This window comes from Acipenser ruthenus, chromosome 5 (genome assembly GCF_902713425.1).
Source record: "Acipenser ruthenus chromosome 5, fAciRut3.2 maternal haplotype, whole genome shotgun sequence".
Lineage (NCBI taxonomy): Eukaryota > Metazoa > Chordata > Actinopteri > Acipenseriformes > Acipenseridae > Acipenser > Acipenser ruthenus.
Genome location: NC_081193.1, coordinates 77,988,045 through 78,014,051, shown reverse-complemented (window position 1 = coordinate 78,014,051; position 26,007 = coordinate 77,988,045). Strand labels below are relative to the sequence as shown.

The 26,007-nt window shown below is 40.1% G+C and overlaps 1 protein-coding gene across 5 annotated transcripts; it reads right to left on the bottom strand.

Annotated features, from left to right (window-relative positions):
* Positions 1-461: 461 nt before the first annotated feature.
* Positions 462-24,183, bottom strand: LOC117403060 (molybdenum cofactor biosynthesis protein 1). 5 transcript variants are annotated; one of them, XM_059024557.1, is made up of 11 exons: positions 23,849-24,183; positions 18,234-18,369; positions 17,490-17,657; positions 14,783-14,944; positions 13,132-13,193; positions 12,101-12,212; positions 11,679-11,791; positions 9,818-9,928; positions 9,273-9,393; positions 7,760-7,807; positions 462-5,681 (listed from the first exon to the last, which is right to left on the bottom strand). In XM_059024557.1, the coding sequence occupies exons 1-11, from the start codon at positions 24,050-24,052 to the stop codon at positions 4,426-4,428; spliced, it is 2,493 nt and encodes an 830-aa protein (XP_058880540.1). In that variant the 5' UTR covers positions 24,053-24,183; the 3' UTR covers positions 462-4,425. The 5 variants fall into 5 exon arrangements, with proteins under 5 accessions (XP_058880540.1, XP_033860825.3, XP_034777179.2 ...); XM_034004934.3 differs by having other exon boundaries at positions 14,783-14,947; positions 23,849-24,182; XM_034921288.2 differs by having other exon boundaries at positions 462-5,678; positions 14,783-14,947; positions 23,849-24,182.
* Between the last annotated feature and the right edge of the window lie 1,824 nt (positions 24,184-26,007).

Below are 26,007 nucleotides of genomic sequence, written 5' to 3'. Positions count from 1 at the left end.
CCCTGTCACAAGGAGCACGGTGCCCTTCACTTTACGTGATGAATGAGTCTTAAGAACATGCTTTATTAAAAAGTTTATCCCTCAGTTTAAGACAGAAAAGCTGACATATTTTGACTGCTGGATTAGATAACATGAAAAAAAAAAAACACTTTCCAAGGTGTTCATGAAAAAAAGATACAGATCTGCATTTCTGTATGAAAGATTATGATATATATATATAATATTATATATATATATATATATATATATATATATATATATATATATATATATACACACATTAAATATATATATATATATATATATACACACATACATACATACATATACATACACAGTGCCTATAGAAAGTCTACACCCCCTTGAACTTTTTTCACATTTTTGTTGTGTCAGTGCCTCAGAGTTTCATGCATTTAAATAAGGATTTTTTTCCACTTATCTACACACCATACTCCACACTGTTAAGGGGAAAAAAGTTTTTATTGAGAAAAAAAATGATATATTAAAAATACAAAACTGAAAGAACAAAAGTTAATACTTTTTTGGAAGCATCTTTGGCAGCATTTACAGCTGTGAGTCAGTTGGGATAGGTCTCTACCAACTTTGCACCTAGATTTGGCAATATTTGACCATTCTTCTTTACAAAACTGTTCAAGCTCTGTCAAGTTCCTTGGGAAGCATTGATGGACAGCAATCTTCCAGTCATGCCACAAATTTTCGACTGGATTTAGGTCAGGGCTCTGACTGGGCCACTCAAGGACATTTACCTTTTTGTTCCTTAGCCACTCCAATGTAGCTTTGGCTGTGTACTTTGGGTCGTTGTCATGCTGAAAGGTGAACTTCCGTCCCAGTTTCAGCTTTTTTGCAGAGGGCAGCAGGTTTTCCTCAAGGACTTCTCTGTACTTTGCTCCAATCATTTTCCCTTCTATCCTGACATGTGCCCCAGTCCCTGCCGATGAGAAACATCCCCATAACATGATGCTGCCACCACCATGCTTCACGGTAGGGATGATGTTCTTTGGATGATGTACTGTATTGGGTTTGCGCCAAACATAACGCTTTGCATTTAGGCCAAAAAGTTCCATTTTAGTTTCGTCAGACCACAAAACTTTTTGCCACATGGCTACAGAATCTCCTGAGTTTTTTTTTTTTTTTTTGCATAATTCAAATGGGATTAAAGGTGGGCTTTCTTGAGTAATGGCTTCCTTCTTGCTACCCTACCATACAGGCCAGATTTGTGGAGTGCTTGGGATATTGTTGTCACATGCACACTTTGACCAGTCTTGGTCATAAAAGCCTGTAGCTCTTGCAAAGTTGCCATTGGCCTCATGGTAGCCTCTCTGATCAGTCTCCTTCTTGCTCGGTCATCCAGTTTGGAGGGACGGCCTGATCTAGGCAGGGTCTTGGTGGTGCCATACACCTTCCACTTCTTAATAATCGTCTTGACCGTGCTCCAAGGGATATCCCCTGATCTGTGCCTTTCAACAACTTTGTCCCAGAGTTCTTTTGAAAGCACCTTGGTGCTCATGGTTGAGTCTTTGCTTTGAAATGCACTACCAGGCAGAGGGAACCTACAAGAACTGCTGAATTTATCCTGAAATCATGTGAATCACTACAATTTAACACAGGTGGAGGCCACTTAACTTGGTGTGTGATTTTGAAGGCGATTGGTTACACCTGAGCTAATTTAGGATTGCTATTACAAGGAGGGGTGGACACTCATCCAACCAAGCTATTTCAGTTTTAATTTTAAATACATTTTCTACAAATTTCTAGAATATTTTTTTCACTTGGAAGTTGTGGGGTAGGATGTGTAGATAAATGGGGAAAAAAAACTATTTTAATACATTTTACTTCCAGGCTATAAGGCAACAAAAGGTGAACATTTTGAAAGGGGGTGTAGATTTTCTATAGGCACTATATATTATGTTGCAAGGAAACTGATATCAAATCCTTTGTTTAGTAGTCATTCAGTTAACTAGCTACTATCTAAAATAAAACAGTACATGAAAAAGGCATCATTACTTTTTTTTTTCATTTTTTAAGGTTTCTGGTTTCTTAAGGTGATACTGCAAACTATCTGGAATTGTCTTTTTTGTTTTCTAAACGTTTTTAAATGTGTAATGCTGCCCTCTAGTGTCAAATATGCCATAACATCATCTCAGCCTCGGTCGGGGTTCATTTTGTTACTAATCGTAACACACAACTTAGACCAGCTTTTGATTAATCAAACCGAGTTTCTGAGTTGCTGCTTCTTTTGACCACTAGCAGTTTATATTTGGAGTAGACTTTGTGGTGCCTGGGGTTAGGATCAGAACACGTGTTCTGTTACCAGAGCAGGACAGTTAATAAAGAACAGCTTCCCAGCTTGGGGCTGTTGTTGACCACACTATCCTAGCTGGGAGTTTCCTGGTAACAGTAATAGCAGTGTGTATTTGTTCTCCCAGTGATGTTGCAGTGTATTGTAAACAGGCCACTCAAAGCACAAGTTCAAGAACTTTTGGAGACACACAGAAGTTCAGGAAACGCTTCAAGGCTGCCAAAGTTCCAATACACTAATAATGTTCTCTGCTGTGTATTTACACACTGCCACCACAATGAGTCTCCTGCATGGCACTCCTTTTAATTGTGTGTACATTGCAAAATTATGTATGTGGTTACATTTATTCCATGCTGTCCTTCATAACTGCAGTAACGCTGAGCTGCACCATTGGATTACTACGCCTAATGGTTCAGGGATATTGAATTTGAATAATTGTTTTTCCCTGTATCAGAATCCACTTGGCATTATTAGAACCATAGCTGCCAGAAAAAAAAAATTAAAAAACCACACAAGGCAATTTTACCTTCAAATAGTTTTAGGCCACTTAAAAATAGAAACGTTTTGTATATGGACCATATTCACAAAGCTTTAATGCATAAACTAGTAAAAAAAAAAAAAAAAAAAAAAAAGGTTTGGATTAAATAATGTTTTAGTTTTATAGTTTCTCTTTTTTTTTTCAGCAGGTGAAGTTCCAACAGCTAAGGAAAAAAAAATATACAGCCCTGTGTGGTAGAAAGGAGTGGCTTGAACAGCCTTTCCTTGGCATGCATTATTCCACTGATAGCCACAAGGGGGCAGCGCCACCACAGTTAAAGAAAACGTAATCAAATTAACTTCCTGCTGTAGGATGGAACAATTTCTCAATCCTTTCAATTCTAAGAGTTTTCTTTAACCAACCTACACAAAAATATATATTTTTAAAACAGACAGATATTACTTTATCCAACAGAAGTGAATAGAAATGCTGTAAACTTAATAACCACAGCTTCTGTTTTGGTGGTGTATTTTTTTAATTTTGTATTATTATTTTCAGTGAGGTATACAAACACACTTTTAGGATTTAATGGACGAGTATTGGTGGTTAGTTAGTACAAAACGGCATGCTTAAAAGCAGCTTAGGGGTGTGCAAACTGTTAACTTGGAGAGCTGCTAAGAGAAAGGGTATACAGTGCATTACACCGAGTCAAGAACAGGACATTTTGCCATTTCTTCCCATGACAAAGTCAGTGACGTAAAAGATTTGAAACCCACAGCGTTGCGGTTTTCAGTGATACAGAAAATGAGCCAAATAACCAAAAAAAAAAACCCACAATGCTGTTGCATTGTATTCATCGAACTTCAAGATTGTAGCCTCCCCAAATTACAGACTGAAGATAAATACAGGAAATGTATTTGTATAAATAATGAGGTTATTCCAAATAATCTATGAGATGGCCCATCGGAAAACAGTTTAAGATCATTTCAATGGGTCCCCTCCCTGCTGTTTTTACAGGCTCTTAAATAAACACCAAAACTCACATAGGGATTGCATGCACTGTTTGGGATGCTGGTTTTCATATTCTTGGTGTACAAAGACAAGGGACCCATTTCAAGGACCTAAACCATGGAAATGTGTTCTCTTATTTACTGGCTGGTAAGATCAGGTATCCAATTAGCTCAGGTAAATTTAATTTACAGAAACTTTAGTTTAAAATGGTAGAAAAAAAAAAAAAAAAGTTTAAAACATTTAATTCATTAAACTTTGATTTACCCTTACATCTACTTCCTGGATCCAATACCCTAACACTTATTTATATATATATATATATTATATATATATATATATATATTATATATATATATATATATATATATATATAAGAATCAGTGCTCATGCTACCTTGCTACTTAAACATAATTTGCATAAAGGACATTTTGAGAGGCTTTGCAGGCTGCGTGTTTAGAACATCCTTAACTTTCCCCTGCCAATCTGCGAGTCCCTGCATTGTCAGGCCATCTGTGCATGCTGCTTGTTGGTAGTCAAAGTCAAAGGAAGATAACAGAGATGGGCTCCTCAGAGATCCTTGGGCTTATTGCGCACATGCATTTGGGTTCTGTGCAACTCAGATGGCCCGTTGGAAATCCCCTCTCTGGCCACCCGTCTTGCTGAGCAACTTGAGCTCCTGAATGATGATGTCATGGGTGACAGCCTTGCACATATCATAGAGGGTCAGGGCTGCCACTGAGGCTGCAGTCAGTGCCTCCATCTCCACCCCTGTGCGCCCGCTGGTCAGGCAGGTCGCCGTGATGACAGCGAACCACCCCGACTCCTCCAGCTGCAGAGAGACTTCCACCTTGTCTAGGGGTAGCGGGTGGCACAGCGGGATCAGGCTGCTTGTCTGTTTGGCTGCCAGGATGCCAGCTATCTGCGCCACCGTCAAAGCGTCACCCTTGGCCAGTTGATTCTGCCTCACCAGCTTGAAGGCCTTCTCCCCAAGCTGGACAGTGGCACGGGCAACAGCTGAGCGGCGAGTGATGGACTTTCCGCCAATGTCCACCATGGAGGCCCTGCCCTTCGTGTCAGTGTGTGTCAGATGATCAGAAGTCTTGGCTGTCTCATTGCTGGCTCCATCATTAAGGCTTGCATGCAATGTGAATTTGCTGTTTGTTATCGAACTGGCCATTCCATGATTACGCAAGTCTTTTGAGACGGAATGGCCTTTGGCACTTTCAAGGGGATTCTCATTGACCGGACTGCTTGTGCGTTCCTCTAGATTGGAGATTTCAGCTTCATTGAATAAATCTCTGCCCTCATTTAGGGAGAGAGGTCGATCGTCTTTTCCAAGATAAATATTTAAGTCCCGTTTGCTTGTGCGTATGTTTGAATAATTGTTTTTCTCTGTATCAGAATCCATTTTCGGACAGGACTCTTGCAAAGTAAGCTTATCACAGTCCCTTGTGTGCGTGTCAGAGGTAATTACTTGGCCATCTTCAGCGAAAACAATGCCATAGGATCTTCTGAGACAAGCACCCTTGTTCCAATGATCTGCAGGTGCATTAGAATAAGCACCCACCCCTGTACCAGATCCCTGTCCCAAATTGGTGTAAAAGATTGCGTGTGGTGTGTTGGAGTCGGCGCTGCAACTAAGGCACTGTGTATCTGTCCTGCTCCCTGAGTCCACTGCATCAGTGTGGCAAGGTCTTCCTGAAGACCATGAGGTTTGCATTGTCAGCTTCACGAAGGGTAAAATCGGGTTCCAACACTCTTTAAAGGGCTTCATCCATCGGTCTACAATGTGTGTCCACATCGCCCATTTGGGGTATTGGAGTCTTGAGGGAGGGCATCGGGGCAGTGGCAGGGACCTTTGCAGCTTGCCTGCTGAATTAAAAAAAAAAATAATTAACTCAACCAAGAAATCAAATGACAACAGGCAGTATCATTCATGAGCTTCAATAGCTTCAATTTCAATTTGTGAAATGTATTGAAGTGGCCGGGGAGAGGCCAGGAAATTTACCATCACAATAGAAATGGTCGGGGGAGTTTCATGGCACTGGTAAATGTACACTGCATATAAAAATCACGTAACTTCTTCCCAACCTCTCCTTCAGACACTGTACAATCTATGCACCGGATACTGACAAACTGAAACTCATAATATTTTACTTAACAGGCATGAATCTCTTAGGAAGGAAATGGTATGGAGGCTAGAGAGTAATAAGGCAATTCAAATGCAGGTCTAGTATTGCCAAAAGCAGCATTGTCTCAGTAATGGTTTTCTAGTTCATGCCATTTCCTTCCAGACACCACAGACCCTTTCAGAGAAGCCAAAGACAGGCAGAAGGACTGGATTCAGGGCACTGGCATCAGTACACCCCACAGGGAGAAGCATGTGGGAAGCTTTAAGCATGTAAAACACTGAAGACAAGGATAAGATTCATTTACTGTTTGTGGGTTTTTGGACACGCTCTTTTCTACTTTCTGCTTTGCAAATTGGCTGCTTTGTGTTTTTGTGCAGTTAAAGCATGGATGCCTCTTGGTCAGAAATGTAGATGCATTTTATTGTTTGGAAAAAATGAAAAAAAAGTGACCCGGAGAGGCTGCGTTATTTCCATGAGCATTCTGGAAATCTGTACATTCAAAGCATCAGCAGGCAACAAAGTAATTTGTTTCCTGCAGAGTGGCTCAGTGGTTTGGCAAAGAGATATTACATATTTTATCTCCAGGTAGGGGTGTAACAACACACTAAGGTCATAATACAATATGTATCATGATATGCAGGTGATAATACAACATGCGTCATAATACATGCCTAATGGACTCAATTATATTATGTGCTGCATTAATTATTATATTATATGGCTAAACTAGAGAGAGAGAGAGAGAGAGAGAGAGAGAGAGAGAGAGAGAGAGAGAGAGAGAGAGAGAGAGGAGAGGACATGTATTTATACCAACTATATATCACATTTATTCATCATTCAAGAACCATTTGTTGTGCTTCTGGTCATGTACATTATCAACATACACACCTCTTAATGAATCACAACACAATCAGTGGCGCTGAATCAATTTTTATAATGGGGGTGCTGAAAGCCATTGAACAAAACTGTAACCCCTGTATAGGATAGAAGCCATGCATTCGGTCGCTGTTATGTTAAACATGTTAATAAAACAAAGCAGCACCAACACCCGTTTATCTACTTAAGTAAAAACAATATTTTAACCAGTCCTTGCTACAATGCTTACAATATGCTTACTAGAAAACGTTTAGAGGAAACAAATCGAAAAGTGTTATGATCCACTTACATACTGCAATTTAGAAATGTTTACTTGTAAAAACAGGTTGAACAGTTGTACTTCATTTACAGTAGTCGTGGTACACAATGATAAAGGTTGAATTGGGATGCTGATTAATTGTTTTCATGAGGGAATGGGAATCACTGTATACATGTCACTTTTGGCAATACAAAATTTGTGACAAGCTGATTTTAGCAGGTGGTGCTGCTGCTGAAGAATTTACCAAAAAAAATCAGAGATTCGTTTTTGGCACATTTTCAATAAGCGTTCTACTGTATATACTTGCATCTCTTGCTTCATCGCAACCGTGCGTATTATAAAATATCCTGCATTAGTCAGCGCTGATTGGTCTATTATCATTAGTGTTCCAAAGCAATGTAAAAAGCACACACAGCTCACAAGATTCACAAAACTAGCAGGGCTTATCATTTAACCAGCAGGTGCACAGCACCCCTGTACTTCAAGCCAGTTCATCACAATTCATCACTGGTTTGCACCCAAGATCAGCAGTGATTAAAAGGCAGGAAGCAAAAGAGAAGTTAGTCCTGTGTGTACGGGGGTTTCTGTTCCCGCTGCCGTCTCACTTTGTATAGATGCTCTAACAGAACTACAGAAGGAACAAAACAAAAGGCTCAGGAAGTACGTACTGCCGCATCACCCACCGATCAGGATCATAGGTCGGTTCTTCATCTGGGATATGTTGAACATGCCTGGAGAGTCACAAGGGGGAGAGCCAGTTAGTAAACTTCCACAAGCAGTACTGCTCTTTACACTTTACTCTGCAAATATATAAACCAGATTCTCGCGAGTCAACGCCCAGAGGGCGTAAAGTTGTTGTTAGCAAAGGTGTGCATTATTAACATTATGCAGATATATTACGTTTACAATTAGTCATGTTTAAAACTCAAAATGTAGAGCACAGCACACAGTCATGCTAAAGAATCAAGAAGTGCACTTAACACATTTACTGACTGGTGAAATACAATTCAAAGTTGCTGCAGTATGTCCACTGTTTTGTCATTTCAAATATTTTCACAAAACAAACATTAAACTTTAAAGCTACAGTGTGCAGTGCAAAAGCACATCGTGAAAAAACACATTTGTAGGTGAAAAAAGCTAGAATAAAAAAAAGTCGCTACATTTAAAAAAATATATAAACATGTGACATTTTTGGTCCACTAAAATGGTTTTACATAATCTCTGCAAGTAAGAAATTGGAGTGGCCGTTGTGATACATACAGTAATACGAAATAATAAATTAACGTAGCATCCAGGGTAGCACTATAGCATTAAAATGTTCAACATAAAAAAATGCCTGAGTTACAAGTTCTTGTAGTGTCTAAACCCCCCCCCCCCCCACCAAAAAAAAATCCACGTCTTCGTCATCTGAACCTTCATCATTGACAATGCAAGCAATTGTCTGAATCATTAATGCACAGAGCAACTGCTTCTGGGCAATTTTTTCTATTCACGTGAGCCGCACTTTTTCCCCTCAGGCACATGGTTATTAAAAACTGGAAATTAATGGTGAAAATTTTACTTTCTGCTAAAAAAGTGAGGGGGGGGGGGTGGGGGGGGGGGGGGTTTGGAAGCCATCGTTCGAACCGGGGCGTTGAATCCGGTATATATAAATCCACTTGGGTAGAGTTGAAACAATAACTTTTGTGATATACATTATACTTTGATTGCTTCGATTATTTATTGTACTGAAAAATTATTGATTAATCATATTCATTGTTGATAACCGTGTTTCTAACATTCATCTCAAGCTAAAAAGGATCAATGCCACAGCTACCCAGATGTTTTGTTTCACTTCTTGCAACGAACCGAAAGAGATTTTTTAACTAATCATCAAAAACGTCATGATCGTCCAAACCTACACTTGGGCACTGTGCACTACAGCTGTGGTTAAAAAAAATAAATAAATAAATAAATAAAAATAAAAGAACCCTGTAAAATGTAGTTTTAATGGCATTGAAAGTGCTTTTTGGGGTGTACGGTGGCTTGACACTCCAGGATTAACTACTTTAGGATTTGGATAGGAGGTTTTATTGGTTAAGTTAATCAATTTAGAACAGGGCTGGAACAAAGACCAGGACTAGAAGGGCCAAGTACAGCCACCCGAGCTCTACCCGTTTTTTTTTAAATTTATTTTTAAATCGGTGTTGTTTTTACCTGCGTGTTGTCTCTTCTTTCTCCCAACGGCCGCTCCAATGATCTGCAGCAGCTCCTCCTCACCTGCTCCCGATCGCAGACAATCACGCAGGGACACCTCCACATTCCCAAACAGGCACACCTGAGAGACCACACATCAGAATGAGACGGCACAGCACGGCAATGCACTGCACAGCACCTCTCAGACACTTCAACACAGGTACTGTGCCTGCAGTCATGGACAGTCAAAGCATACAGCAATGTTTCTCATTTTTAATGAATTCTTTACTCACACATAGGCTCAGCTTCCACATGCATGTACAAAATGTATTCACCCCCCGATATTGAATTGCTGTATTAAAAGAAAGGGTCATTCTGTCTCGAATTATCATAGGAGACACTGTACACCCTTCAGATGGTCTTTATCAAAAATCTTTGTTTTAATACCATCCTCTACTCTTTTTAGCTACTTAAAACATGAAAAACAAGTTTGGAAACATCTGAGAAGATGCGTAGAGTACAGTGCACTGGGACCCCACCCTGACAGGAGAGTGGGAGTCTATTACCTTGAGGTTCCCATCCGCAGTGATGCGCAGGCGGTTACATGAGCCGCAGAAGTGCTCCGACATGGAGGTGATGAAACCTACCCGCCCTCGGAAACCAGGAACCTTGTAGGTCTGTGAGAGAGGATCGAGGTTATAAATCACTGACTCACTCTCAGCAGCAAAATGTCATACAACTTAATCCGCAATAATAGTGGCGCATCCAGTAAAGGTGCTCTGCGCGGAGTGCAGGATGTGCCCTATAGCCTGAAGATCGCAGGTTCGAATCCAGGCTATGTCACAGCCGACCGTGACAGGGAGTTCCTAGGGGGCGGCGCACAATTGGCTTAGCGCTGCCCGGGTAGGGAGGGCTTAGGTCGGCAGGGGAATCCACGGCTCACCGCGTATCAGCGACCCCTGTGGCCGATAGGGCGCCTGTGGTTCTGCAGTGGAGCCGCCAGATCTGTGTTGTCCTCCGGCACTATAGGTCTGGTGGCATTGCTGTGGATCTGCAGTGCGAAAAATGACGGCTTGGCAGGACCACGTTTCGGAGGACGCGTGTTCCAGCCGCCGTTTCCCCGAGTCGGCGGGGGGGTTGCGAGCGGTGAGCCGAGGATACAGATAATAATTGGGCATACTAAATTGGGGAGAAAACCGGGGTAAAAAATTGGTGACGACTAAATTTAAAAAAAAAAAAAAAAAAAAAAAAAAGTCCCATCTCAACCAGAACCGATTAGCAGCAACTACCCTTGAGAGTGTAGATCTCAGATTCAGAATGTCAATGACAAAGCATTCAAAATGTTTAAAACCACAACAGGTTCTATATAAACAGGTTAAGTGCGTTAATATCAGGTTTTCATCTGTTTTTTTTTTATTTACATTTAATCATTTATAACATGTTTGCAAGTGATCTCTAATCAAGTTGAGAGTATATTTTCTCTTTCACTCTTTGTAGGACAGACCCGACTCACTTCCTTCATGGGCCTGACAGCGTGAGAAATACTTGTTTAGGAGGTAGGTAAGGAGGCTGTGTAGTCCAGTGGTTAAAGAAAAGGGCTTGTAACCAGGAGGTCCCTGGTTCAAATCCCACCTCAGCCACTGACTCATTGTGTGACCCTGAGCAAGTCACTTAACCTCCTTGTGCTCCGTCTTTCGGGCGAGACGTAATTGTAAGTGACTCTGCAGCTGATGCATAGTTCACACACCCTAGTCTCTGTAAGTCGCCTTGGGTAAAGGCGTCTGCTAAATAAACAAATAATAATAGTCACCGAACACTTATGAACATACATTATAGGTTTCAGAGCAAGTGGTGCCAGTGTTTGACAAGTAGGTCAGTAACATCCTAGGGATGTGCTTGTGGTACATTTTTATGAACGTTTAAATGCTATGCAGGTGTCGGCGTTTAAACCATATCTACACACACACTCTTTATACTATATACTGATGTACACCGACAGCCCTGGTTAGTATTTTCCAAGCAAAGAACCCCTAAAGAAGTGGCTGTCTTGCATGTAATACTAAAAAAAAAATCAATAGAATCTAATATATATATATAAAGTCCAATAGGAATTTGGTCTTCTTTTTAAAAGCATTTGTATGTACCTGTGCTGGCCCTGTGGGCACAAAGTGAATAAACTAAATTATTATTATTATTATTATTTTTTACATTATATTATACTCAAAGAACTAAACAAAACCAATAATAATTTTACAAAAAAAAAAAAAAATGACCCTGGACCAATTATTACCAATTATTGGTCTAATTAAGTAATTTAGGGCACAGCTGAAACAAAAGCCAGGAGGGACACCGGCCCTCCAGGACCGGAATTGCCCACCCCTGATCTAGAGCGTTCTGAGGACCAGGAGAATCAGATAAGAAAGCCACCTTGGCCGTGTCCGTGCCTCCAGCTGGAAGCTGCTCCAGTCCGGGCCACTCCTGCCTGATTCGGTCCAGCATTTCCTGGTAGCTCACCATCTTTTTAAAGTTCCACTTGTTGCCTAGGAAACAGAACCCCAATACATGGCTCTTTACTTTCAGCACATACCACCACCCCCCAGTCTGCTGTGTAAAACAGGTTTATACCCTCTCCATTTTAATCACTTGGTTTCCAAACTACCTTATAGCCCTTGCCCAGTGGTAGGCCTGGAAGTAAGAAATAAGCACATAAAACTTGCTTACTATGCTCTTGACCATTTCTTTTTGTACAACTGAAATGTCTTAGTACAGACAGTACAAGACAAGACAACCTTCTATAATAAAACCCTCCTGGTTCCAAGCCCTAGTGAAGTGAGGTGGGCAGCACTGACCGTCAAAAGGCATGTACTCGATGAAGCGCACCTCCAGGGGCTTGTCTTCCGTCAGGGAAACAAAGTCCAGAAGCTCGTCCTCGTTCAGCCCCCTCATCACCACGCAGTTCACCTGCCAAACACACAGGGTGAAGCAGCTAACAACAACAACAACAACAACAACAACAACAACAACAACAACAGCAGCAACAACCAACAACATCGCTCCATTACATTGCAAAAAATGCTTTTCTTACATCAAGAAGTTTTTTTTCCTCAAATATAACTATAACCAGAACTCATTTTTTACCTGGCGGGCTCCAAATTAATTTTCTTGGCTTTGGAGCTTTTGGCAAGAAATGACTCCTTATTTTAATATTCATTTTGAGAATTTTGCATTTTTGTTTTAATAAGAACAACAGACAAAACTAGAAATGGGAGTTTTTGTGAACAAAAACAAAAGCATCCTTGGTAGCATAATAGAAGGAGTATGTCGTAGCAAATCGAGTTATTTGTAAACATCAAATAAAATGAAAAACGGAAACAAATCTGTATGGCTCGTACATATCCAGAGGTGGCACTGACATGGTTAATATTTTTTTAGACACCACCTGTAATGGAACTTTATTGAGAGAATCATAGAATGCAGTCGTCTACCAACTATCAAGACCCTATGTCATTGCCTGTGGAGAAAGATAAACAAAAAGTTTAAGAAACAGATGGGAAAGGGGATGTAGTGTATCATTATCCCCCTAAAACCTGATGATTAAATGATGCTGCTGCTTCTAGTTTTTCCAAGGCTTCCAAATTATCCTCCTGTAACCCTTGTCCTTGTTGTTAAAGTCAATGAAACACGGGGCAACTTTCAGACGACTATTTGACTATTTCCAGCAACGTTATGAGAAGAATGAAAATGTGACGCACAGATCTTAAATGGTTTATGAGACACGAGCAGTTTACAAAACAAAAATGATAATTAAATTCAAATAAATAAAATTGACTCAAAATATAGGGAGACCAGGCAGATAATGCAAATTGACAGATCCACTTACTTTAACAGGGTTGTAGCCCAGTTCAATTGCTTTGTCGATTCCTTCCATTACCTTGTGGAAGCCTGGTGGAACAGAAGTTGGGAATGCTATTGTTAAATCCAGACTTCATTTGAGGGCTTGGAAAAGGAGACACTTGACATGAGCACCTCAAGTTGTGAACAACAGTACATGCAGGTCACTGTCATCCAGTGAATTTGACATTTTAGATATATGAGAAAAAAAGCAACACTGCAACAACCTCTAGGTGTTACTTCATCATAAAAGTTCATTTAAAAAAAGTTACTACAAACAGTAGTTTAGCTGGTTACATGCAGCAGAATATAATATCACTAGTTAGCTCAGGAGTTTAAGTTAATGCATCACACCTGCTCATTACCCAAGCGTTTTATAATTATTCAGGGAGACCTACCTGACAAAACTATGTCGGCTCCAGCTAAAACGTATAATTTGGTAAAAATGTACTTCTGCCTCCGGGGCTTATTCTAGTTGGAATGTCTTAACTGACAACACGGGTTTGTTAATTAGTTTCAGCTCCTCTAAAACTACTTTGCAAATGCATGATCTCAAACGCTGATGGGAAAGCCAAGGTTTGGTGTCTGTGCGATTGCTTTGCTGCTGCTGTTGCATCTGCTGTGTCTCTCTCAAGGAGCTTAGTTAAAGATGTGTATAACACCGTTACCCTTGCAACTCTAGCTCAGCCTTCACTTCCATTTTTATTCATTTGTATTATAATATTCCAGGGCCCCTGTTGTCCTGTGGGCACGAGGTGGTAAAAGTGTCAAAAAACTGCGGGCAGAATTTTCAAAAGGTCTCCAGTGTTAATCAACAAATCGGTATGTAGCATTGATTTTTGCATTTTCAAGCCGTGCTATGCTTGTGTTTATGAATGAGATGTATTCACTTGTTTTAATCATTTTTAACCTTATGGAACATTTGTTGATATTGCTAAAATGATATACCGTTATTTGCACCTTGTGTATTGTTACAGAAATGATCAATGCAACTGTAACCTACCTGAACGTTACATGACAACTGACCTGTACATTTTATTTGAATTACACAAATAAAAACCTAAAAGTAAATCTTGGTATAGAAAACGGCATACTAGATATTACAATAAAGTTTCCTTAAAGGCAAAAGATCACTGACATGGATTTTTCCTAAATGTATTTGTAATGTTGTCAGACTCCCTCCACACTTTATGTACAATGTACACTTTAAAACATCTTTATGCATATAAAATATTCTTATAATACTGTAAGTGGCTTACTTCTAATCATGTTGAGTTTATTTATCGCGGAGGCGAGCAAAGAGTACCAGAGAAACCCTGGATCCCTGCTGATAGCTGTGTGTGTGTGTGTGTTTGTGTGTGTGTGTGTACTGACATAATTGATTACTGGGAATTAGTAGTTTTTGAACATTACTACCAGTTAGTTCATATATTGTGTATTTTATAATTAGCTATATTATTGCTACATTTATTGTCTTTTTGGATATTTTAAATATCCAAGCATTGCACGAAACATTACATTTTTTCATAGATTTATAGATTAGACAGAGTACAGTAGTTAGTTACTGCGCTACAGGGACTAGCTGCAAAAGGCTGCGAGTTCTGGGTTTCCCCTGTATGAATACATCATAATGAACAGACCTTTCCTACGCACAATGAACTCAAACTTGGCCGGCACCAGTGAGTCCAGGCTGATGTTGATCAGGTTGAGCCCCGCCTCCTTCAGACTGGGAAGCAGGCGCGCCAGGTTCATGCCGTTCGTCGTCACGGCGATGGTCTTCAGACCCTCCAGCTTCCGCAGCTCTGCTGCATGCAGAAAACAAACAGCGTCACGCAATGAGGTACAATAGCTTCTCCTTTTCAATTGAAGGACAGACTAAACAACAACGGGAAACAGCCATCGAGAAACAAAATTACGTACTGCGAGGGTGGGAGAAGCACAGCGCATAAATATTTAAAATGACAAGGGACGTCTGAATTTATTTTATTTTTTTGCATTCCATTCTAAAGCTCTGTACCCAGCACTGTGACATAACACTAAAAAAACAGCAATAAACTACTTAGTTGCAGGATCAAAGAGCAGCTCAACTATTGTGTGTTGCTAGTTTTATGCTTCGTATTACAACCAAGATTCTCATAGTGGTTCACTCCAGACAGGTCAAAAAATAGATTTACAGCTGACAACCTTAAATTACAGAATATTTAGGATCTGTATTTTTTTACTCCTGTCTAACTCCTAGTTTTTTGTTTTTTTTAACCAAGTAAATTTCACTTTAAAACTGAGAAACACATTCATTACAGTTACTTCCTAGTGCGTATTATCACTGTTTAGTTTAACATTTCCATAATATTTCAGTAGAAATATTGGAGTAACAACTGGAACATGTGCTGTCACTGTGTGATCGATCCAGGTCTTGAAGGCAATTTAGAGCACCGGTTTGTTAAATGGTTAACACCATTATTTAGATAGGTGAAGAAAGATTAAACAAGTTAGTTAAACAGACATGTCGGGGAGACTGCTAATCTTGGTAAGGAAGGGTATTGCAGAATAATGTTGTCGGAAATCTGACTTGACACAAGTTCAATACTATTAAATCGATCTGTGCATGGTACAAAATGCTCCAGACTTGCTGAGAACGTGGGAGGCGAGGATACTGCTCCGTAGTGGTTAAGGGATGGGGTTTTTTTGACACCAGATGGACAGACAGACAAGGCGACTCCATATAACCCCATATTCTGATGCTCTTTATAAACTTTAAAATAATGTTGTTGTTTTTTTTTATTTTATTTAGTCATCGCCAATGGTTTTTACCCCAGTTTTCTCCCCAATTTGGAATGCCCAATTATTATTTTTATCCCGGTTCACCGCTGCAACCCCCCGGCGACTCGCTAAACGGAGGCTGAAACACGCGTCCTCTGAAACGTGTTCCTGCCAATCTGTCATTTTTCGCACTGCGGAACCACATCGAAGCCACCAGACCTATAGTGCCGGAGGACAACACAGATCTGAATGGCTCCACTGCAGACCCACAGGCGCCCTATCAGCCACAGGGGTTGCTGATGCACGGTGAACCGTGGATTGCCCTGCCGACCCAAGCCCTCCCTACCCAGGCGGCGCTCGGCCAGTTGTGCGCCGCCCCTTGGGAACTCCCGGTCACGGTCGGCAATGACACAGCCTGGATACGAACTTGCGATCTCCAGGCTATAGGGCACATCCTGCACTCCACACGGAGCACCCTTACTGGATGCGCCACTCGGGAGCCCCAAACAAACGTTCTTTTCAAGTTCTTTCACAATTTGGATATACGCTTCTCTAATATATACAAATGTAACTGTGACAGACAGACAGACAGACAGACAGCCTCTATATACATACTGCCAGATTATGATGCACACTCATAATAACTTCAGCTAAAAACATTAACAACTGTAGTTAAATTGATTACTACTGTCTGGGTCATTACTCTTTTAACAGCAGAGCTGCAGCAATCCATTTGCAAGTGGCTGAAATGGGGTGAAATGATTTATTCACATTCACCCAAACTTCTGTGGAGTTGTTTATGCGGTTTGATTGTCTGCATGCATAGTAATCGGCTCCACACAGCAAACTGTATTTCTTTCTCAGTACGTCATAGGCCACATGGGGCAAGAAGTACAGTGCCATGTTTAGAAAAGACTGCAGCTTGGCTAACCTTGTTAATTAACCTATAGAAAGTAAAAAAGAAATACAAAATCAGAAACTTGGACTGCAGCTGCTGTACCTTATGTGGAAGATTCACTGTGATGACTAATTCCACACTATTCAAATTTAAGATTAAAGTTTATAGGTGCAACCTTGAAATACAAACGTATCTACTTGATAAGTGAGACAACAAACAAGCTATCATTTCAAAGCAAGTATTCTTGAAACTGGTGAAAATGAGGGAAAGCACATTAAAAATAAATTCTACATGTGTGGTAATTAACTATACAACATGTTACCGTCACACTTGGAAGCCAACATGAGAAGCCTTCTATTAGAGTTATGATAATTTTTCATGATGCATTACAACATTAATGTGTTTATGTAAAAGACGAAATACTACACAGCACACATCTTACTGTATGGACACTACAGCAACCTCAAAATCTGAAATGCATATCTCTGACAAAAGTTAAACGTTTTATAAAAATTCTAATTTCAGTTCGGGAGGAAGGACTGACCACCCCCACACACATTACATCACCTTTCAGTCAAGCGTCACTCGCTCCCAAATGTTTCCTCTTGTACCATACTCAATAATATCTAGATAACATGCAACTCATTCCAAATTATTTGTTGTGGGGGTTTGCCCTAAACTATGCTCACCAATGATGTTTACGACGTCGGGCCTGATCAGAGGCTCTCCCCCGGTGAGCCGGATCTTGTCCACCCCTTCCTGGACGAAGAGCCTGGCCAGAGACACAATTTCCTCTGTGGAGAGGAGCTGTGAGCGTGGGGTCAGCTTCACCCCCTCCTCCGGCATGCAGTACTGGCCTGCACAGCAAACACAGCACAGCAGAGAGAGAGTCAGAGGGACAGCAGTCTCACACAGTCGATTTGTCTCTCACCTATCTTCAGTAAGCTAGCTGTACAGAACATTTGCTACTCAAGACAACTAAGACAAAACTTCACCCAAGAAAAACACAAAAAAAAAATCTGGTACACCACAATGTGTATGATGTATTTAATGCAGAAACAGTGACCTTACACAGTTTTAAATATTAAAATTCCAAGACAATGAATTTGAAGAATATGGTCAACATATCAAAACACTTAGTGGTGGTAACAAAGCCAAACTAGCATTCCAAATCAGTGTGAAGTATGTTTTGATTAATTAGTGTCTAATGATCTTTTTAAATAGCAGCAGATCTACAGGCAGGCTTATATAAGACAACATAACCACGCACCCTTTGAGGTACTGGAAGTCAATACCTACATGTAAAATGGTTTCTGAGATTTTGACAGTGTGGCGGCAGCAGCCATTTCTGCTACAAAAGGGTACATTTTCCCTGCACGATACCCACAATCAAACTTGCAAGGTGGTAAAGTGCACAGTTTCCCTGTACTTACAGCGGAGGTTGCACTTCTCAGTGAGGGAGATGCGCAGGTAGCTGTGTCTCCTGCCAAAGCTGTCAGTCAGGAAGGCAGAAAAGGGCAGCGGGTCCTCCTTCAGTAACCTCCTCCCACCACCAGGGGTCGCCAGTTCCTGTGAGACAACACAGCGATCACATGTGAAACCATCAATTATGTTTCAATGAAGCTGCAGGACAGGACCATCTAAAGCAGTGGTGCACAACTCAGGTCATGGAGGGTCAGTGTCCCTGCAGGTTTTTATTCCAACTGCACCCTAAATTACTTTATTGGACCTTATTAGAAGCTTAATTGGTCCAAATAACCAATTTAGGGTATGGTTAGAACAAAAACCAGGAGGGACACCGGAGTTGCGCACCACTGATCTATAGCCTTTATACTGGAATCATTCTAGAATAAAGATGGTCATATTTACTCACAAGCTAAAAAACACTGTAAATAAATATAAAAAAGGTCTCATCCCCACCCCCCAATGGATGGTTAATTCCATATACCATTGTGTAGCATAGGATGACCTGAATTTCTGATCATATTCAACTTAAATAAATAAGGAAAAGTCATGAAATTAGGTATGTGTTGTGTAGTCGTTACCACACAGGAAGAACAGTATACCCAGAGGCTATACAGTATTATTCACATTGATGGAAACATTTCTCAGTTATGCAACCATGCCATCTAGGAGTCTGATCTCATCAGATCTCAGGAGCCAGGGTAACTGAGGTTGCCGAGTATGATGTGGTGTTGACAGCTCAGGAGGAAGCACCCTTTACTTTGGGCCAGGACTAAAGCAATGCCCACGTGCAGAGTTGGTACTGGGGGATCAGTGTTGTACTGTACTGTAGGGGGTGCGATCTGTCAGGGAGTCATAGAACCACGGTCCTGTAGTATAGCCAGGTGCCCTGACTATTTTCCAATGCAAGTCCAACACAGTTGTGACCTGGGTGTGTTCCCCACACCCTGGTTAATTCTCAAACAGGTTGTCAATTCTTTGCCAAATAAATTTATACGGGAGATGCTACACTTCAGAGATCCCCTGCTTTAAGACCATCAAATACTGTATGCATCCATCAGATCTACACATTATTGTTTAATGATATAGTTAGGTACTGATATGTATAGTGATTTGGCAGTGAAAAGCTATATTTTTGACTGCACAAAAGCGCTACTTTACTGAGAGAAATCATAGAATACAGCTATGGGTCATTCCATGACAAATTGGGACACCCTGAGCACAGCATCGTCTCAGTTGGAAATTGCTTGGTTAATTGAAGTATTACATTAAAAGACAATATTGATGAGATTAAAAGTGAATGGCCTTTAACCTTGAACTTTGACCCTGAAACCTCAAACTTCCTCACGTTAAAAAAAAAAAAAAAAAAAAAAAGAGCAAAAGTTCAGCAACAAAATTAATCCTCAGACAGCAACCTGAATGTCAACTTGGAATGTTGAGTTTTCTAATAAAAAACACCACACACAACACATTTCATTAAATCGGAGATGCTGGCCCTTAAGTGTCCTGATTTGTCATAGTGATCCCTATGTGCCAAATATGAAGACGATAACTCAGCGCGTACTGTATCTAACCTAAAAAGTCACATGGCAGTGATATTAGGGCAATGGCATGGTCACCTACAGTGCACATTTATCACACAGTGTTTATAAGCTGAAAATATGAAGTCAACACTGCATATTGTCTCAGAGATATGAGGTCTGGACAGTGAGGTGGCAGCAGCTTTGTAAAATTACTACTACAAAAACGCTTCATTTTTCTTGTACGATAACCACAATCAAACTTGACCAACAGTCATAGAATACAATTGTGTATCTATTACAAAGTAAATAACTTTTTAGGCCATTATCATCCGGAAATCAAAACGTCAACAACAATATGGAAGCTATCTTAGGTCACAAGTCAAAGTGAAGAGTTCTGTTACATTTTTCCTGAATACTTTAACTGAAAATGATTTCTTAAATAGTTGAAAAACCACTTTACATGATTTTTTTCATAATTACATATGAAGCTGTTCATGTACTGTATCAAGAGTGAAATCAAATGAAGATCACATCAATTAATTTATTTTCATCACGATATATATATATATATATATATATATAAATGCCAGGATTAATACAAAATTTGTTTAGGGTTCAGTACGAAAAACTGTGGAACGTATTGGAAAGAAGCTCATTTGTGCAAACTGTGTTGGCAGTTTCTGTGACACTTGTCCACTGGGAAGTGGGAACTACTGCAAGACTAATAAGAGGCTGCATCAGTTAATGATACATTTCACACTTCAATGAACAGTAACTCATCTGGGAACAGGTCAAGCCATCGAAGGAAACACCTTTCTGGACTTTAACCTTTCTCTTAACGTACAGGTGCCCTGAAGGGTTCAAAGTCCTACCTAGCATCCACCTAATTTCCTAGCTAGTGTAAACATGTGTAGATCATTGTGATTCTTGGGTAGGGCTTTATAGTTGGGTAGGGCTTTATAGCCCATATAAGTTAAACATAAGGCAAATATTTTTATGGAGATTCTTCAAGATATGTTTATTTGAACAGCTTGATGAAGACAGGTTTATAGCTTTACATTCAACTAGTTGCTTCAGCAATTCTCTTGTGTTTTGTATGCCTTTCCCTGTACCAATGGGGCTCATAGGAGACATACTGCACTGCAGCGATTTAAATCAAAACTAAAAAGCCTCACTCCTACTCAGGTGTGCCTGGGTGCTGTTCTCGTTCCTTCGGGGGCTCTGCATGAAAGGCTCCACATAACTCTTAATTGCATTACCTTGTTCAGGAGACGTGGCCAGGATTTATCAGGTATAACCCATTACGGCCGGATGCACTACCAGTGGTGAGTCTTATTTTTGGATTTTCATTACAAACATTACTTTTTACTGTTTTAGTCCCCTGTGTTTTATAAACTCAACACTCAGCGCCCACTCTCTTTTTAGAACAGTATGAAAAAAAGCCATTGCAGCAAAAATCGAAAACATTAGAATAGCTCTCAGATCGAGGCCCGCCCCAGAAAAATCACAACCACAAACAGAGCTGATGATCACAATCAAAAAGCCAAATCCCATGTGCTATTGCAAGGGTATAAACACAGCCATACAATTTCATGAATTAAAAAAAAAAAAAAGTTAAAAGCAAATATAATGCTTTAACCACCAAACAGGGGAATTCGACTTGCATATGAAAACTAAAATACAGCAATATTTTAAGTTTAATCTTTATTGGTTTACCTTACAAGCAGCATGTTTAAACAAATAAAAAAGAATGTATATATATCTAGAAGCAATAAAAGCAGGCTTTGCTGGTTTGACTCCCGACAACGTCAGGAGCTGCTACTGTCTTATATACAGGCAGCCCTTGTAGAAATTTGGCTCAGTTTAGAGAACTCTTCAGAGTTGAGAGTTCTGTGTATTTTCACTGACAGAAAAAAAAATGAAATCCTATTGATAGTATCTTACATAATATTAAATAGTCTTAAATAGTCTGTAACCATTGTTCTGAATAGCAAGGCAAAGAGGGCTTGTTTCACAGACCCCGATTAACATTAGATAGTCCAAGAAACCAGAAGAGAGCTTCTCATAATACTACACCTGGCTCCTAAGGAAACCAGTTACAGTACCATGACCGGTCAGGAGTCAGTACAGGGGAAATATCCAGCTATACAGCATCTTCTACACAGCATCTTCTACACAGCATCTTCTAGACCTCACCTAGAATACTGTGTTCAGTCCTGGTCACCTCTTTACAAAAAGAATGTCGCTGCTCCAGAAAGAGTGCTAAGAAGAGCAACCAGAATTATCCCAGGTTTAAAAGGCATGTCATATGCAGACAGGCTAAAAGAATTTAATCTATTCAGTCTTGAACAAAGAAGACTACACGGTGATCCGATTCAAGCATTCAAAATCCTAAAAGGTATAGACAATGTCGACCCAGGGGACTTTTTTGACCTGAAAAAATAAACAAGGACCAGGGGTCATAAATGGAGATTAGATAAAGGGGCATTCAGAACAGAAAATAGGAGGCACTTTTTTACACAGAGAATTGTGAGGGTCTGGAACCAACTCCCCAGTAATGTTGTTGAAGCTGACACCCTGGGATCCTTCAAGAAGCTGCTTGATGAGATTCTGGGATCAATAAGCTACTAACAACCAAACGAGCAAGATGGGCTGAATGGCCTCCTCTGGTTTGTAAACTTTCTTATGTTCTTATGTTCTGTACCCTTCTTTACTGCAGTTACTGAAAGCATAGAAACAATGACGGTAAATTAGAAGTGTTTTGTAATAGGAGCTCAATCTGATGAAGAACGCCTGGGCTTTTGTAAGAACGCACTGTGCAGTTAGAGGCGATTCCCTTCATATGAGAACCAAGGTCTCACCTACCCTTATAAACATTTACTACTGTAAATTGGCACAGTAATTTTACAGTTTCCCCATGTGTTTCACAGTCAGGCTATAATTAGCATTTACCATTGTTTGCTATGCTCATACTTTTATAAGGGGACTCTGTGGACTTGAATGATCCCATGGACATCTTTCCAAGCAGGTGTTAAGTGATAATCAGTGAATCACTGTTTAAGACACATGTGAAAATACAACTAAATACAAATACAGAAAAAGAAAAAAAATGAAAAGTTAGAGAGGTCATTTTAATTTCATTTTGTAAATGTATGTTCTGTATTACATTATAGTTTCATGAACCCGGTTATGAAAATGAACAACACTTGAGTGTATAATAGGATATCATTCACCTTATTTAATATTGTACTGTTGTATAATTTGCAAATACTGTAAACTACACTGTATTTAAATATTGACCTTGCATTGTAACCCTGTACTGCCCTAACACCTGCAAGTCGCCTTGGATAAAGTCGTCTGTCAAATAAATAGCCAATATAAAATATAAACAACCAGCGCAAAGAATGACAAAGCTGTGACTGATACTGGCAATGCTTGACCCCTTAGGGTGGTTGACTCTAAATCCATCACATAAATACAATATCGTATCTTCGTAGCACACCAATCCCTAGCAGCACATTTGATTGGCTCCCACAATTAATATAGTCAAAGAGTCACTCCACCCACAGCAGATCTTTTATAGATTAGCACGGGATCTGTTTGAATTAGGTTACCATCTCCATTAACATTCTTTGAATCAGGCCGAACCACTGTAGACGGGAAATACTCAATCCGACCAAATCAAACCCTTTGTTTTTTTACATGGAGGGTTAATTAGGTAACCACTTCATTTGCATAACATTCCTCATACTGTCGAAATTGGGATTTTGCGACTGTTTCTCATAGTTCCTGGCCATTTTTTATTTGTACTCGGAACACTAAAAACATTCGGAAAGTTAAAACACCGACACAAAAGCTCTCCCCGGTTATCTTCAGTAAATAATATAATGCACAGCATTGAAATATCTGAAAGACGCTACAAAAAAAGAAACTCACTAACTTTAAGTTACTGTAAGAAGTCAGCTAAAAACGTACTGCGTGCCGTACACAAAACGAGATACTGCAAAGTTCTTAAGAAAGATACAGAACGACACATATCAAATTTGCCATCAATGCAATACCTGTACAGGAGTCTTTGCTGCGACATTAGTGCGGTCAGCAGTAATAGCTAGTTCGAGCCTCTTCTCCTCCTGCGGTACCCCCGAATACGAACTCTGCATCCTGCTCGGGGTACCCCAAGGAAAGCGTTTCAATACACCCTGTGGAAGGGCCTGCGCCTGCCTCAGCCAGAGAAAACTGCAGCTCCTGCCGCCATGTAGCGCCATTGCCTTCCCTGTACTTTAAAAAACAAGGTAGCTTCTAAATCATGCAGTGTCAGAAGAAAGTGCCAAAATTGACCCAGAACAACATACTACAGTTGTCTCTATGTGGAGTCACGTGCACCGTTGAAGGAGGGTGGGGCGCGCTTGACAGCCAATCAATTTGTTTTACAGTCAGAAAAAAAAAATATTACAACTGCTTCTTGGGATATGTTGTTTTTAGTGTGATATTTGTGGCAAAGGGTTGTAAAGTGAACTTTTTTTGTGTGTGTTTGTTTACCCATTAAATATATTGAGAAACGCTTCTAGTTTACTAAGTTTCTTTTAGTAATGCGACATATTCGTAAAATCACAAGATTTATAGTAAATAGAATACTTTAAAAGCGCGGTTAACAAACGGTTGTCTTTAAAACTTTACAGTAAAGTCATTTTTAATGGACATATTTTCTTCCGTGGACCATCTCAGCTATCTCCTTTACCATCTGAAAATACAACAACTAAAATAAATTGAATAGCGTCCACTCGTTGTTAGTGAGTATGCTTGTTCTTCGCGTTCTTGCTGAAGAAGCTAAACATATAGAAAATTAAGACAGGACCTCACGGAACTCAGCATTCTTATACAGGTAACTGAATGTTGTAACCACTAGGGTCACTCAAACTAAGCTGGGATAAAGTAAAGCATAAAATCAGGATGACCTTGCACTTTAACACAGTGATATCTATAAAACAGTTCATGTACAAAAACAGATACAAAACAAAACGGAGGGGGGGAGGGGGGGTTATGAAGTATTTCTATGGATAAATGAATCCAATTTAACAACTACATCAAACATTGAAGCATGTTATATATTTATAGTGTACTGGTTATTTAAAGTTTGCAACAAAAATACTACCACACTACTACGAGTACTAATAATAATGAGCTTGTTATCTGAATAAAACAAACTAAAAAGAAAAAGAAAATAACCATGTACAGCAATTATATTGATAAAGAATATTAAACAGCTGTCTACAAAGTATATGTTTAGCTTTATTGCCTATGAAGCTTTTTTTTTAATTATTTTAAGTTCTACAGTTATTTACTGCTTCGAAATGGTAACAAATGTTTGAACAGTTCTTTAGTGTTACAAGATGACGAATGTAGCAACATTCGCTGCCACACATAAACTCGTCTTCTATGCGCTCATTCTTTCCCATATGATTTGTTAAAAGCTTCAATGTTCCTCTGTAGAAGCTGGCGGCACAGCTAGCGAGAGGATTATTGTTTATCAACACAGTTCCGGTGTCGTCTTAATTTGTGGATTTATTTAATTTATCGTTTATATGTTACAAATACTGCTGACCCCTGCAGGTGACATGAGGTAGTGGGATGTACAGTAACCTCGCTTGAGGATATCTTGTATGGATGAACAAGTTGACGGTTGCCGGTAATCCATTCTGGCAGGGAGCCCCTATATGGTCTTTGGATAGTACAAGATGTTGTTTTGAACGACACAAGTAATGTTGGTGGGGAGATTATGGATATGTTCAGTAAACCATACAGGCGCATATATTTAAGGTATGATTGTATCTATTACGTACTGAAGTTATCCCCTCACCACAGCGATTCCCCACACAGCTCAGGAGAACTGGAGGTTAAGTGGGCGTCCTCCAATCCACTACCGAACCAGCTTCCTCTTTTACACCCTGAAACTTGAGAGTGGATGTCAGCGAGCTACCATCCTCTGGAGGACAAAGGCCAGACTACAGGTGTCCGTTTGAGCTCACTAGGCACCTGGCCAGCAGGGTTTGCTGTAGAGCGATGAGGAGAGACAGTGCCTCCCGGTTTTGCCTCCCTAACCCACAGGAGCACTAGAGCCAATGCAATGCTCCCTTCGGCATCCCCAGTGAAGACCAGCGACTTTGTACAGCCAGGACGCGAACTTGCATTCCCCTGACTACATGACTCACCCAGCACATCA